The following is a 16,047-nucleotide window of genomic DNA, read 5'->3' as shown; positions in this document are numbered from 1 at the left end:
AGAGATGGCTTTTTGAGTAAAGGTTTAACTACAGCTAGCTTGAAGGCCTGTGGTACATAGCCGATCATTAGAGATAGGTTGATCATATTTAAGATCGAAGAATTAATTAATGGCAGGACTTCTTTGAGCAGTTTTGTAGGAATGGGGTCTAAAAGACACGTTGATGGCTTGGAGGAAGTAATTATTGAAGTTAACTCAGAAAGATCAATTAGAGAAAAAGAGTCTAACTTAACATCGATGGTACTAAGAGTAGCTGCAGATAATATTACATCTGTGGGATGATTACTGGTAATTTTTTCTCTAATGATAAAAATTTTATTTGTGAAGAAGTTCATGAAGTCGTTAACGTTAAAGGGATTGTTGGCTCAAAAGAGCTCTGACTTTTTGTCAGTCTGGCTACAGTGCTGAAGAGAAACCTGGGGTTGTTCTTATTTTCTTCAATCAGTGATGAATAGTAAGATGTTCTGGCTTTGCGGAGGGCTTTCTTATAAAGCAGCAAACTATTTCTCCGGGCTAAATGATGATCCTCTAAATTTGTGACACGCAATTTCCTCTCCAGATTACGAGTCATCTGCTTTAGGGTACGTGTTTGAGAATTATACCACGGAGTCAGGTACTTCTGATTAGAGACCTTAGTTTTCACAGGAGCTACAGTATCCAGAGTCGTACGTAGTGAGGAGGTGAAATTATTAACAAGATAATCGACTTCTGTTGGGGTAGCGTTCAGATAGCTGCTCTGCTCTATGTTGGTACAGGGCATTGAAGATGATAACAGTGGGTGGATTATATTCTTAAACTTAGTTACAGCGCTTTCAGAAAGACATCTACTGTGATAAAGTCTTCTCTCCACTGCTGTGTAATCAATTATTGTAAATGTAAATGTTATCAGGAAATGATCAGACAGGAGAGGGTTTTCAGGAAACACTGTTAAATGTTCAGTTTCTATGCCATATGTTAAAACAAGATCTAGAGTGTGATTAAAGTGGTGGGTGGGTTCTTTTACATTTTGAGAGAAACCAATTTAGTCTAATAACAGATTAAATGCCATGTTGAGGCTGTCATTTTTAGCATCTACATGGATGTTAAAATCACCCACAATAATTATTTTATCTGAGCTGAGAACTAAATCAGATAAAAAGTCTGAGAAATCAGACAGAAACTCTGTGTAGGGCCCAGGTGGACGATAGATGATAACAAGTAAGACTGGTTTCTGAGTTTTACAGCTGGGGTGGACGAGGCTAAGCATCAGGCTTTCAAATGAATTAAAAGTCTGTCTTGGTCTTTCATTAATTAATAGGCTGGTGTGAAAAATTGCTGCCACACCGCCCCCTCGGCCTGTGCTTCGAGATTTCTGGTAGTTAGAATGACTCGGGGGTGTTGATTCATTTAAACTAACATAATCATCCTGCTGCAACCAGGTTTCTGTAAGGCAGAGTAAATCAATTTGTTGATCAATTATTAAGTCATGTACTAACAGAGACTTGGAGGAGAGAGACCTAATATTTAATAATCCACATTTCACTGTTTTACTCTTTGGTTCAGATGTGGATACTGTATTGTTCTTTCTTTGTAATTGTTTATGTTTAAGCTGTTTGTTGATGGTTTTTAGTTTGTTTTTTGTCTGTTTGGGAGCTGACACAGTCTCTATGGAGATGGGTTTTTGGGGGGGTAGCAGGAGGAGAGAAGCTGCAGAGAGGCGTGTAAGACTGCAACTCTGCTTCCTGGTCCCAACTCTGGATAGTCATATTTTAGGGGGTTTAATAAATTTGTCCATATTTCTAGAAATGAGAGCTGCTCCATCCGAAGTGGGATGGATGCCGTCTCTCCTAACAAGACCAGGTTTCCTCCAGAAGGTTTGCCAATTATCTATGAAGCCCACATCGTTTCTGGGACACCACTCAGACAGACAGCAATTTAAGGAGAACATGCGGCTAAACATGTCACTCCTGGTCTGATTGGGGAGGGGACCAGAGAAAACTACAGAGTCCGACATTGTTTTGGCAAAGTTGCACACCGATTCAATATTGATTTTAGTGACCTCCGATTGGCGTAACCGGGTGTCATTACTGCCGACGTGAATTATGATCTTACTGAATTTACGTTTACCCTTAGCCAGCAGTTTTAAATTTCCTTCAATGTCGCCTGCTCTGGCCCCTGGAAGACAATTGACTATGGTTGCCGGTGTCTCTAGCTTCACATGTCTGAGAACAGAATCACCAATTACCAGAGTTTGACCCCCGGCGGGTGTGTCGCCGAGTGGGGAAAAACGGTTAGACACATGAACGGGTTGGTGGTGTACCTGGGGCTTCTGTTTAGGACTATGCTTCCTCCTCACCGTGACCCAGCCGCCCTCTTTCCCCAGCTGCTTGGGGTCTGCCGGGGAACAGCTAGCGGGGCCTACGCTATCTTCGGCTGCACCAGCTACAGGGGCCTGGCTAGCTATGGGTGAATGAAGGGTGCGAAGCCGAGTCTCCAATTCAGTAATCCTGGCCTCCAGCGCTGCAAATATGCTACATTTGTTACAGATATCATTACTGCTAAAGGAGGCTGAGGAGTAACTAAACATCTGACACAATGAGCAAGAAAGTGCAGGAGGGACAGGTGAAGTAGCCATGGTGCTAACGAGTCGGCTACGAGCTAAGCTAAGCTAGCGAAACAGTACAGAGACAGTGAGTGAATACTTTGGCTATAAATTAGGTAGTGAGTACACAGAAAGTGTGCTTCGGATGAAGCACGTGAAGATTATACTATGAAAGAAGAATGTATTTAAAAGTTGTTAATTAAATTGCTAAGCAAATAAGCTACTCAGAAACACCACTGTGTTTGAGCAGGAACAGGAAGTGATACTCTACCGCAGAGCGAGCGAACACCAAGTGACAGCGCCACCAAATCCAAGCTGGGACCTAGTTCCACTGAAGAGGGGGCTGAAAGCTGAAGGCTCTGCCTTCCATTCTACTTTTAACTATCCTAGGGACCACAACTAAGCCTACAGTCTGAGTGCTCTACTGGGGTGATACAGTGCTGTAGGGGCTTTAAGATAAGATGGGGCCTGAGGAGAAGGATTTTATATTTGATTCTGAATTTAATGGGGAGGCACTGAAGAGAAGCTAGTAGTAGTTGTTGTTGTTGTTGTCAGTAGCCTACAAATAATAAATACATGAACTAGTTTTTCAGACAAGGTAATTGTAATTTTAGAGGTATTGTGCAAATAGGATAAAGCAGCCCCACATATTTAGTATGCACACTGAATGACATATCCTAATCAGATAACATATTTCTAAGATTTATAAGGAGAAAATTAGAGGTCATCTGAAATTAGTTTTACACCAGATATAACAGGACGCACATCTTCCAAGAAGTTCAGCTTCATGTCTTGACATTTTCACAGAATATTGTCCCAAAAATCTTGTGAATAATCAAGATGTTGTTTTGGGTCATCAGTGGTTTTCTCCTAGGAACTCTCCCATGGATGACATTTTTACATGGTTTCTTTTGATTGTTGGATCATGATTCAACAATCATTCAAGTGAGGCCTGCAATTCTTTAGAAGTTGTTCTGGGTTCTTTGGTCAGCTCCTGGTTTTCAGTGTGTTCATGCAGTAATTTTGGTATGCCAGCTACTCGGCAGAAGGTCCACCCTTTCCCTGGCAGGTCGCGGAGTATGGGGGTGCCTACTGGGGTCAGCAGAGGAGCTGGCCCCAGGGAGGGGTCCCTTCTTTCCCTCCCCATCTCCAGCTGCCTCCCTCTTCCCGCTCCACCACAACCACCCACACATGCAGGGCCTTGGAGTAGGGGTGTGTCACCAGGGTGCAGAGGAGGCATCCCCCCTTCTGTCCCCTTCTGGCTGCCTCTGCCTCAATTTTATCCCACAACTTAGACATTCACATTACTCACACTCTCATTACACATACATATAGGATCTTGGGGGTGGGCACGATACACGGAATCCAAATTACCATCAGGGTGTACACCTCACCCCTGGCGTCGTTGCCCACCTCTCAATTTTAAATACACGTAGACATTGAGGGCTAGCAGGAGGGGCTATGCGCTTACCTGCTGCTCTCTGGCAGGTAGCTCCATGCCCTCCTGGGTTTTAAATGCACCTTAGAACACACATGCATCAACACTACAATGAGCGGGCGGAGGGAGGTTTGGAGTCTTCACACACCCCCGTTCTCTGCGGCCTGGTGGAGCGGGGGGGCTAGGAGGAGTTGGCCGTCCGACTGGGGTCTGGAGTGTGGGGCCTCCCTGCTGCTGCAGAGTCAGGGCGGTCTGCTTCTCCCCACCGCAGGGAAAAGGGTAACACCACCTGGGTCTGGGTGCAGTTCCCCCCTCCAGGGGCAAGGGTACCTAGACCCGGTTCGTAGAGTACGCTTGGGGAGTGTGATTGTGTGTACAGCGTCTCTTTATGTCTGTCTCCACGTTGGTTGAGTGTGGAGTAAGTGCATATGAGAGCATAAGGGTGGGAATGGATGTTTGTATCTGTGTGTGCCTGTATGTCTGTGTCTATATGTCAGGTTGGGTATCAGACGCCACCTCTCTGGGGACATCTCAGGCCCTCCAAGGTTTGGAGGCCTATCTCCCCCCACCACTTCCCCTGCCGGTGGCGGACTCCCTCAGACATCGGTGCGTTGGTGGTTCTTTGTGTCCGGGGATGGGCGTCCAGGTACACACCGGCTCACTCCTTGGCGGCCGCTTATCGGGGCCTGGAGCCTGGGGCTCGCTCGGGCCACTCCGGAGGTGGGGTGCCCCCGGCCCCTCGGCCTGGGGCTCGGTCACTCAGGCACAGCTGGCTGCTGGCGGAGCTCACGGGCGCGTCACTGCAACCCCCCCTGGCTTCTGCTCTGCGGCTGCTGAGTGAGCCCTCATCTGGGACTCTCCTCAGCTCTTTCTGGGACAGTGGCGCGGCTGCCCCTCTGTTAGTCTTCCTTGGTCTCTTGTGTTCTGGGGGCCTCTGGATGTCTGGAGTTTTGATCTCCTCCATACCTGCTTCATGCCCTGAAGGACGTGGCAGTGGCTCCCCACACCCTCTAGATTGTTAGGGGGTTTCCCATGGCAAATTGGTCCTCGGTGAGGGAGCAGACAAAAAGCAAATCAGAAGACGCCTATGAGTAAAAAGTCTAGGGAACAGTTCATCCTGCCTGAATAGAGTTACTAGGGCTCTGCCCTGGAGCTGGGCCTTGGAAGGGTGCCCAAGGGCGAGTGCCTGGGCCCCTTTAGGCAATGGGGCCCAGGCTGGCGCAAGAAGAAGGAACATGGGCCCACGCTCCTGTAGTCCTGTAGGGGTCGAGTACAGTGTGTGCCAGGCGGCAGTCAAGGGGGAAGACCGTGGCAGGCTGATACTGGCTACTGAGAGTAGCGACTGGGATGTGGAATAATTCTGGGACCAGTCTCCTAGAGACTCCTGCATGTACATTCAGGAATGGTTCCGGTGGCTGTATGTTCTGGATACTCGGTGAAGAAAGGGGCTGAGTTGGATCAGGTGGTGGAGAAGGATGCTGGACAGACCTAGCTCACCTAAATGTATATTGAGGGTGCACTGGGAATGTCTGGTAGAGGCCTTGGTCTGTGAGATCTTCAACTCCCACCTTTAGCAGAGCTAAGACTGCATTTCATGGGAGAATGGGGACATTGAGTATGAATGGACCATTTTTACTCTGAGTCGTGGTCAAAAGCTGGTTGGTACCAACAGGCCAAGCGGAACGTGGCTTGAGCAGTGGCTGAAGCAAAAACTCGGGTGTGGGAGGAGTTTAAAGAGTCTATGGAAAAAGACTGTAGGACTGTGTCGATGAGTTTCTGGCAAACCCTCAGGTGACTCAGGAGGGGAAAGCGGTGTTTTACCTGCACAATGTATGGTACAGGTGGACCGTTGCTTACTTCAACTGAGGATATTGTCAGGCAGTGGAAGGAATACTTTGAAGACCTCGATCCCACTGACACGTCTTCTGTAGGGAAAGCAAAGTCTGGGGACAAAGGGGACAACACATCCATCACCGGCGATGAGGTCACTGAAGAAGTTAAACAACTCTTTGGTGTATGAGGTTTGCCCTGAGTTCCTAAAGGTGCTGGATGCTATAGCCTGTCAAGGTTGACACGCCTCTATAATGTTGCGTCGAGATAAAGGGCGGTATCTTATGGTTGGTGGTTCCCCTCTTCGCGAAGGGGGGCCAGAGGCGTGTGCTTCAACTACAAGAGGATCACACTCCTTAGTCTCCCCGCCCATTATTTGAACCTCAGATACAGGAGGGTAGGTGCAAAACACTGCATCAGCTCTTTACCCTCTTGAGGGTACTTGAGCATGAATGGGAGTTTGCCCAACTAGTCAACATGTGTTTTGTGGACTTCGACCATGTCAGTTGGAGAATTCTGTGAGAGATGCTTCGGGAGTATGGTGGTTGGTACCGACAGGTGTCTGTCAGGGCGGTTGCTCCGAGCCATTGGATCCTTATACAACTGTTACAAGAGCTTGGTACACATAGGAAGTAATTAGCCACACTTGTTCCCGGTGGGTGTTGGACTCTGCCAGGACTGCCCTTTGTTCATAAAAATTATGAAGAATTGGTGACACAATTTGATGAACTTGGGTGGTCTCAGAATCTCACCTCTACAGAACCACATCATCTGCAAAAAGCACAAATCAGGTGGTGGCCTCCAGCTCACTGGAGTCATTCACAGCCGAGTGTGAAGCGGCAGAAATGAGATGGCACCTCCAAGTCTGAGGCCATGGTCCTCAGTGGGAAAAGGGTGGAGTGCCCACTCCAGGTTAGGGACAAGTTGCTGCCCTAGGAGTTTGTTGGGGTTTGCAAGTGGGGGGAGAGGGGACGGGGAGATTGTTAGATGGATTGGTGCTGTAGCTGCAGTGATGTGGATGCTGGACCTATCCATTATGGTAAAGAGAGGGCTGAAGGTAAAAGTGAAGCTCTTGACTTACCAGTAAATCTATGCCCTGGTCACCTATGGTCACCAGCTTTAGGTAGTGGCAAAAATAACGAGATTGTGGATACAAGAGGTGGAAATGAGCTTTCCCTGAAGGGTGGATGGGGGAGTTCAGCCATCTGGTAGGGGCTATAAGTAGAGCTGCTACTCCTTCCACATTGAAAGGAGCCAGTTAAGGTGGTCTGGCATCTGATATTCCATGCCATGTAAGGGAGGTGGCTAACAAATGCACCATTCTGTAGTCGGTATCTAAGCCATTCTTATTAATGATCTTACTGAAGAGGGAGGCCTATGCAGAACAACAGTGGGGGTAGAGCACTTCCTTGTTCCTTGTCATTTGATGGTGACTTGTGTTATTGGCTTGAAGTCCACCTCTAGTGTTGTTTGCCACATCCCAATTGAAATCCTGATACTCTAAGAGTCCTGTTGATTTTCTATACTTCTAAATTTTCCCGAATCCATGTATGTGCATTGAGTTGTAGTTGAGGCTTTCTTGTAGTCAATCTAGGCAGTGCACAGGTTGGTCAGTCTGGTCTTACAGTCTCAACCAACTGCTCACTCTACCAGTTGCTGATGTTTTGCTCCTCTTGCATTTCTGCCAATTCTCTTCTGTGTCCTGTATTAGTATTGACCCATGTGGCAGTTCAACTTAGCCACTATGATGGCTGACAGGAGCTTCCATGTTGTGCTGAGACAGGTCCCTTCTGGGGAACCTTAGGGATCAGGACTTTTGGGCTTTTGGTTAGCAAAGGCCCAACACTTAGCAGCTGGTTCATTTATCCATGGAGAAGGAGAATATGTAATTTACTCATTGGAAGGTTAGCAGTTCAATTCCTAGCTGCTCAAGTCTGTGTGCCAAATATCCTTGGGCAAGATACTAATCCACTACAAGAGAGTAGAAAAGTGCTATATAAGTGCTATATAAGAATCAGTCAATTTACCATTACACCCAGATTGGATGATTGATTTGCATATATGGACTGTTACAGGCTTCCACCACATATACATATAGGCAATACTTCTACTGTAGCTATATCCATCCATTCTATGATAAATTCAAATGAATCTATCTAGATTCTTACATTCACATTTGATTCCACTTGCTCTCAAATTGGTATTTGCACTGTTCAGAAAAGACCTCTGGCTATTGTACTCATCTAATGTGTTGCGCATGAACTCCATGCAGAATAATTATTGAACAAATGCTATAATGTCTGAAGCACTTTTTTATTAGACCACTTGTGTAAATATGGCTGTGTCTTCCCTCCCACATATTTCCTCTCCCATGCATTTTGACCATTGCTCCCTCAAAAAAAAAAAAAAAGTCAAGTAGCTAATCATCTCACTACATGTTACCTCTGCTAAGTAGGTCCTATGTGACTGCTATAGTTCACATTTCTCGTGCCATAAAATATGGCTAAAGGTGGAGTAACAAAGGTGAACAATAACAGAGATTTAAGTGATGCAATTAGAGTTTGACCTTCTATGGTGAGGTTGAAAACAATGCAGGAAGGCAATTACATATATAAGCCATGTCAAAAAAAAAAAAAAAAAAAAGCAATACAGTGATTTACTCAAAGAGGCCACAATTCAGGAGATTGTGGGTTTGTTTATGGTAGCTGGCTGAGAAGGTAGGCGAGCATTTGGGTGGGCATTTTCCAGCGAGTTAAATCACAGGCTTGAGATATAACGAGTGGGTGGAAGGCTATACATGATAGGACAGGCAAGTGGGAGAAGTTAACCAATAATTAGAATTTGTAATCTGAAAATTATTGTGAGGATGGTGAAGAAATGTTATACTCTCTTTTGTAAAAATGATTTACAGGTTATTGTATCGAAATATTAATGAATCAAACTGCCTCCCTCTATGAAAAGTCAGAGCCCTGCATGTGTTTGCTCAGCTCAAACAAATGCAGAACTTCCACGAGTCAAAATCAGTACCTTTACATGTTTAATTATTAAAAGTGATCTATTGAAACACAATAGATTATGACAACAACAAAGTTTACAAATGAAACAGAAATATTCCCCTAGTCTGTTGCTTGCTCTGGAAGATTCATTTAAAACTTTTTAAAAAGTAAAAAAAAAAAAGAAGAATAACAGGAAACATACTTCACAATGAACACTCAGAACATTCAATATAACAGTTTTTTTCTTTTTCTAGACATCTTCACATTAGAGATGAGTGATTCCATTTGTTTTAATACAAAACAGGGGGCTGAAATCGATTCACAGCTTCTTTAAAAGCCTTCACATAAAATGGAAAGATAGGTTACTACTGAGTCTCTTCCCTTTTTTATGTTTTTCTCAAAAATGTCTTCCATCAAAAAGAAGTCAGTGTCAGTACATGACATTTTTTTCCAAAGTCACTAGGCATCTCTGCGTGATTTCTCTCAGTGTTGAGTCTGTATGACCGGCACGCTCTTGATCTCTGACAGAACTGATCAAGGTCACAGAAATACGCAAGTAGTTTTCAAAGAGTTGGTGGTTGGAGTTAGGTACATATGTGCATGGCCACCTGCTTTTTCAACACCCTTATCCAGAAAATGTCATGGACAACATGAAGTCTGAAGCTACACACAAAAAATTGAATAAATATGCAAACCCTCAACACCAGAATACAAACATAGGAAAAATCCAATATACATACTATATGTGCAGTCAGTATACACTGGTTTAGTACAGCTGTTTTTGCTCATGGGGAGAGAGAAAATAAACCAAGAGTGTTGTAAAAGTCATGCGGCAGCAGTAAGTCAAGTGTTTTGCTCATGAGGAAGAAACATGTCAGATGAGAGTGCTGTTAAACCTGAGAACCTATGAGTCATTTAAAACGTGTGAATGATGTCCCAGAGTGGAAGCCAGCAGTCACTTCAACAAATATTTGAAATGTATTACACACACATCCTTTCCTTTATTTTGTCTTCTCACTCTTATTTTAGGAAGTGAAATGACACATTAGCTGCAAAGTGAAACTGTGGTCTGTCAATTGAAAATAAAGGGCACTTTCAGATGAAAAAAAAACTGATAAAAACGGCTGCAGCCCTTTTAGTAACTAATTTCAGATGACAAAATATTACATTCAATTAAGTAGTTGCTAAAACATACAGTCAAAAGAGATTTTCAGTTCTTTAATCCATGTAATGCTTTTCCTCATTGTTTGTTTCAAAAAAAGAAAAAAGAATCAGTTCCTGTAAAAGCACCAAACATCTTTAAATGCTGCTTTTAAACGTACTCAATTTCAAACCTATTAGTTCCTGTGTCATTCCTCTCCATAAATAACCAGAGCTATAAAAATGTGCTACTCTCCAGAAAGTTCATGAGTTCACTACATAGGAACATACTGTGTTAAAATGCAATAACACAATTCAGCATTAAACTAATATTTTTCCTATAAACATGATGGTCATTGTGTTTGATTAGAGTCTGTGGTAAAGAACTAATACGTGCGTAAATGCTCTCTAGAGTCACTCGGCATTAGAGGCGTACTATTTGAGTTTCAATGAGGCTGTATTAAGTTCACAACTGAGATCAGCGTTCATAAAGTCTGTCAGTTGCCCCTGGCAGACTACTCCAGTTCCTCTCTGTGCTCCATGCTAAGATCTCTCCTTCCCACTCCCTGGCTGGACAGCTGCCTCCCCCTGTCATCTTCCTCCTCTCCATCCTCTTCCTCATCGTCCTCCTCTATGCCTTCCTCCTCCTCTTCCTCCTCCTCTTCATCCTCTTCCTCAGTGCCGTCCATTGAGTCATCGGCTCCGAGCATGGCTTGCTGCATGGCCAGGGTGGCTGAATCTGAGGATAGTGACTGCAGACTGTCCATACTCAGTGGGTCTGAAGCGAGGCCAGAAAGAGGGTAGGGAGAAGAGGGGTTATAATGTGACAGATACATTTAAAAAATAATAATGTAGGCAGAGGAAGATAGACCTTTTTATTTGTCTGTGCATGCTTCAGTATTATTTAGAAATTTCACTTAGCCAATATTCAGAGTGGCTACAGGGCCAGAGACTCAATTTTGGGAGCCACCTGAAAAAAACCATCCCATATGGAAAAGATATATATAAATCTTATAAAGTTTGTATCTGTCTTGTGTGAAACTTGTATGAAAAGCATACAAGAGTGACAACAGATATAAGATCCCTTGAAAAATTATATAAATGAAACTTGTATGTTTTGGATACTTCCTAAAACAATATCTGAAAGTAATGAGAAAGTGGCCACTTTCATGAGTAAATCATATAAGCCTTATATGATTCACTATATGAAGTAGGCCAAATCTTATGCAAGTCTTTTATAAGTTTTTTCTATTGCTTTTCCATATGGGATCCTACACACCAGTTTGATCAATTTTACCTTGCAAAACGTTACGTAGACTTTGTCTGCCACTGAAATTAATTCTTACCCTGCCTTTTATCTATATTTGCACTCCAGTAGGGAAGCTTTCTTTTACTTGTCTATACTCGTACCAGCTGCAGTACTGTGACAGGAGATAACAAATTGCATAAGTAACTGAGGTCTACAGCCTACCGTGTAGCAGTAAAAGAAAACTATTCCCAAGAGACTTGTTTGTACACATGAGTGCAGGCTGAGCTATTGATTGATTTAGGACACATTTTTAAAGAAACTGATAGTCTAAAAAAAATTAAACAAAAGAGTGGTAATAGTGCCATCTAGTGGTTTGGATTCAAGCAGACACGCTTTTAGTTTGTTTATTTTTTTGTACAATGTGTACAATTTTACCGTTTATCAATATTCCCTCCAAATTCAAGTAAATATCATAGCTATAGTGATCACTGTAGGACAAACACATCATAGTCAAGCAAGCAAAATCACAGACATTAAATTTAGACTGTATCCCATAACAGCCACAGTTGACGGCTGCTGTGTTTCTGCTGTTTGTTTTTACTGTTTCTACTACTATAATTGATTGTGTATAAAAATATTTTTCCAAACACTATATTTCAACTATATTTTAAGAGATGACATGTAAAAATTTAAATGTTCATGTATAGCTAGAAAGAGCTATTTGTGATCTTTAAATTACAAGTAAGCATCTATGGCTGGTAAATGGTAAATAGTTCTTATATGGCACTTTTCTACTCTCTTGGAGCACTCAAAGTGCTTTACAAAACAAAAATCAAGAAGACATTAAAGAAAAATTAAAAAGTAAAGGATTATTTAATGCCCAAAGAAAGCTGTTTGCTTTGCTTTGCTTTTCTTGGAAAATGTAACTGTTGGCATACTGTCTGAGTTGCTTCCTGTCTGAGATCTGTGCGTCTGCAATACACCAGCCACAATAGAGTCGGGCCAAAAGCGCTGTGTTGGACGATGCTGGGACTTCATCTTCTTCGCTTTAGGAGCTGGGTCAGGATTACTGGCATCTAACATAGGCTGAAGGATACGTCGACGAGCATTGATGAACCTGTGAAAATACCAAAGAAGTCATATTAGGAAAAGTAACACCTATGAATCCAACTTAATTACTCTGCATGTCTTTCACATATCTAATTAGTTCTACTAAACAGTACCGAGATTTAAGGAAGACATAAAATGAAAAACAAGTACACACAAAACTTTGAATATGACCATCAACACTTCAAAATGTTATCATTTGATTAAACCATACCCTAATGAAAAATTTTAATGCACTTTTATATCAAATTGTCTTTATTTATTTTTTTCTCTCTTTCTCTCTCTCTCTCTAAGGATAGACTGAAAGTCAGGACCCTCCACAGTACCATGGGAAGATAGAAGTGGCTGACACTGTGAAATTCTACTTGTGGAGAAAGCTGGACTGAAAGATAGCACTAATCATGGCAGCACAGGAACAAGCTCTAAGCACAAGATCCATAGAGGCTGGGGTCTATCACAGCAGAAAAGACCCCAGGTGGAGGTCTTTTCTGCTGTGATAGACAATTCTGGACATAACAGCAGGGTGTAAGATACTACTAGGTAGAGTATACATGAAATGCCATAACTAAGTGGCTGGCATTGTATAGTTGTACATTTGTGCTGAGTATGGTCTCCTCTATATCTCAGAAGGTTGAGCAAAGATCCTGTGGGATTTCCAGATACAGACACACTGGTAATGACAGCTGTAGTGATAGATATAGCGATGCCAAGTGGTAGCAGTATCAGGAAAAAGGAACACAAGAAACAAGAAGAGAGAGAGGGAGAGAGGGAGAAGTTGTTCCACATGTACTTGGTGTATACAACCAGGAGATGGTGCCACTGTATCAATGATGTACTCGGATATGCCAGCATAGTCAAGTTCAATTTAAAGCTTAACATTCATGCTCTGTAGAAGAAGGGCCAAAGTTTGTTCGATCTGATGTGCAGGCTGAGGTCTTTTAGTGTATGTAGGACCTTTTATGACACAGTGATTGCTACTCCAAGCTTTTATATGGTTGTCTGCTGGGGAGAAACAGTACATGGATTAAAACGCTGATGAAGAGAGCCAGTGCGCTAGACTCCACAGAGGAAGTGGGTGAGAGGAGGATGTTAGTCAAACTGATGTCTATTATGGACAACACTTCTAAAAGACTGTGGGGACCCTGAACAGGTCCCTCAGCAGTAGGACAGATCACTGTCACAGGTCCTTCATCCTGACAGCAGTCAGACTATATAATACCCACACAGGATAAATACTGTTTAAAAAATGCATATGTATACATTATCACTTCCACTGCATTTTAGCTATTTATATAAATGTGTGCATATAATAGCATTTTGGCTTTTTTGTACACTATTTTTCATTTATTTCAATTAATAATTTTCTAAAATATCTCTAAAATATCTTCACAAAACGAATTCCCCTTGCGTCGGATTAATAAAGCGTATATGTCTATGTCTAAAGAAAACTTTGTCTTACTTTTTTAAATAAAAATATGAAGCCGTGTTTTGCTTTTACACATGCAACATGAGGCCTTTTTGGGATTACAAAATCTTACCAGTTGTTTACTTGCAAGAGAGTCAGACTTGTTTGTGCTGCAATCTGTCTTTTCTCATCTTCTGTTGGATATGGGTGCTGCAAGAAGTAGGAAACGACATTTCAGTTTTCAAGCAGTTTCCAGCTGTTAAAATGGAATGTGCCGCACCATAATTATGTTAAACACTGAAAAGTCTTGCCCTCAAACACAGTGTAAATGTCTGCCTGCGTCTCACCATGAGATGCTGGAAGAGCCAGGAGCGCATGATGTTGGTGGCGTGTTTGGGCAGGACTCCCCTCTTATTCTTAGACTTCTTGTCTTCACTGTCCAACAAGGAGGACAGGTCCACATTTACCTTTATTCACAGACAACAGAAAGGAAAGAAAGAGGAAGAAAAGAAAAAAGGGAAAAGACCATAGGGCTTAGTTATTGTTGCCACGGAAACAAACTCAGACTACCAATTACCTTTTTTTTTTTCCTATGGCAAGGGCAGAAACACCTCCTCAAGTGTCACCATGGTAACTGAATTTGAGTAATGATACTTAAAATATAAAGAAGCAGTACCCGTGACTAGTCTGTTATATGTGTGGTGCTTGGACTTTGAGTTTCACAGTTTGGCGTCGGTGAGCTAGAGTGACGCTGATGCAGAGTGGGCCTGTGTTTGCTTGGATTTTCATTGGTGTTGACCTGTAGTACACCAGCCTTTGTGTTCAGTGAGAAATCATTATTCAGATGTTACTGTTTGGAGTGTGAGTGCTGAAGGACGAGATGCTCTCAGACTATTGACAGTCTTTGACAGCCTGCATATGGATGTGTGTGAGTATGTGAGTTCATGTCTGGCTGAGACAACTAACTGCAAATATTTTTAACTGTTGTAAGAACATTTAGGTTTGCTATTTGGCGAAGAAATCATTTTTATCACAGTCATGCTTAAGATAAAGTTTGCACATGGCTTATTAGATAGTAAAGGGAAAACATCTAGTGATATTCTTCATTATTATGTTCTAATTAATGATAAATAATTCACTATTTCTAATTAAAGCATGACTTATATTGTTTTGTATTTTTTCTTTTTTTTCCCCCCGTGGTAATTTGGGCTTTTTAATAATTTCTTTGAACTGTTTTATTTATTTTTATTTATTTTTTTTTAGGATGATTGCACAGCATATAAAAAACAAGTATTCAATATTTAGGCTCAAACATTTACATACATTCACTTAAATCTTAAAAAGTGGTGCTCAGGGTTCCATCCATCTTCATCCGCTTTATCCGGGGCCGGGTCGCGGGGGCAGCAGCCTAAGCAGAGAAGCCCAGACCTCCCTCTCCCCAGCCACCTCCTCCAGCTTATCGGGGGGAACACCAAGGCGTTCCCAGGCCAGCCGAGAGATATAATCTCTCCAGCGTGTCCTGGGTCTGCCCCGGGGGCCTCCTCTCGGTGGCACATGCCCGGAACACCAACCCCAGGAGGCGCCCAGGAGGCATCCTTGTCAGATGCCCGAACCACCTCAGCTGGCTCCTTTCGATGTGGAGGAGCAGCGGCTCTACTCTGAGCCCCTCCCGGATGGCTGAACTTCTCACCCCATCTCTAAGGGAGAGGCCAGCCACCCTTCGGAGGAAGCTCATTTCCGCCGCTTGTATCCGCGATCTCGTTTTTTCGGTCACTACCCACAGCTCGTGGCCATAGGTGAGGGTAGGGACGTAGATCGACCGGTAAATTGAGAGCTTCACTTTTACACTCAGTTCCCTCTTCACCACGACGGACCGGTGCAGCGTCCGCATCACTGCAGCCGCCGCACCAATCCGTCTGTCGATCTCCGGCTCCCTTCTCCCATCACTCGCGAAAAAGACCCCGAGATACTTGAACTCCTCCACTTGGGGCAGGAACTCATCCCCGACCCGGAGTTGGCACTCCACCCTTTTCCGGCTGAGAACCATGTGTTATGAGTGGCTGTGTGCAGACAGGAATAGGACCCAAGGTGCAGACTCCGGAGCCAGATGTGAACTCAAAACAGCTTTAATGTTAAACTCAAATATAACATAACTGGGGGAAAAAATCAAAATAAACTTACATCGGAAAACTGACAGAACACACAGCTAGGTAAGCGGTAGATCGCGACACAGACACAGAGAAACACAGGGCTTAAATACACAGAGGGAGCAATCAGGGAATGGGTAACAGGAGGGAAACA

The 16,047-nt window shown here is 43.3% G+C and overlaps 1 protein-coding gene across 2 annotated transcripts in view; it reads right to left on the bottom strand.

The window, feature by feature from the left end:
• Positions 1-8,214: 8,214 nt before the first annotated feature.
• pknox2 (pbx/knotted 1 homeobox 2) overlaps positions 8,215-16,047 on the bottom strand; it is a 106,640-nt gene continuing 98,807 nt past the window's right edge. For both annotated transcript variants that reach the window (XM_085419978.1, XM_085419977.1), the window contains 4 exons: positions 14,094-14,213; positions 13,880-13,956; positions 12,173-12,351; positions 8,215-10,763 (listed from right to left, as the gene is read on the bottom strand). In XM_085419978.1, the coding sequence (XP_085276104.1) occupies positions 10,501-10,763; positions 12,173-12,351; positions 13,880-13,956; positions 14,094-14,213 (639 nt within the window). In that variant the 3' untranslated portion in view covers positions 8,215-10,500. The remainder of the gene's footprint in view (positions 10,764-12,172; positions 12,352-13,879; positions 13,957-14,093; positions 14,214-16,047) is intronic.

This window comes from Rhamphochromis longiceps, linkage group LG10 (assembly GCF_057381845.1).
Source record: "Rhamphochromis longiceps isolate RC_006_pf linkage group LG10, R_longiceps_female_GT1.1, whole genome shotgun sequence".
Lineage (NCBI taxonomy): Eukaryota > Metazoa > Chordata > Actinopteri > Cichliformes > Cichlidae > Rhamphochromis > Rhamphochromis longiceps.
Note: the sequence above shows the minus strand (reverse complement) of the source record. Positions and strands in the feature narration are given on the sequence as shown.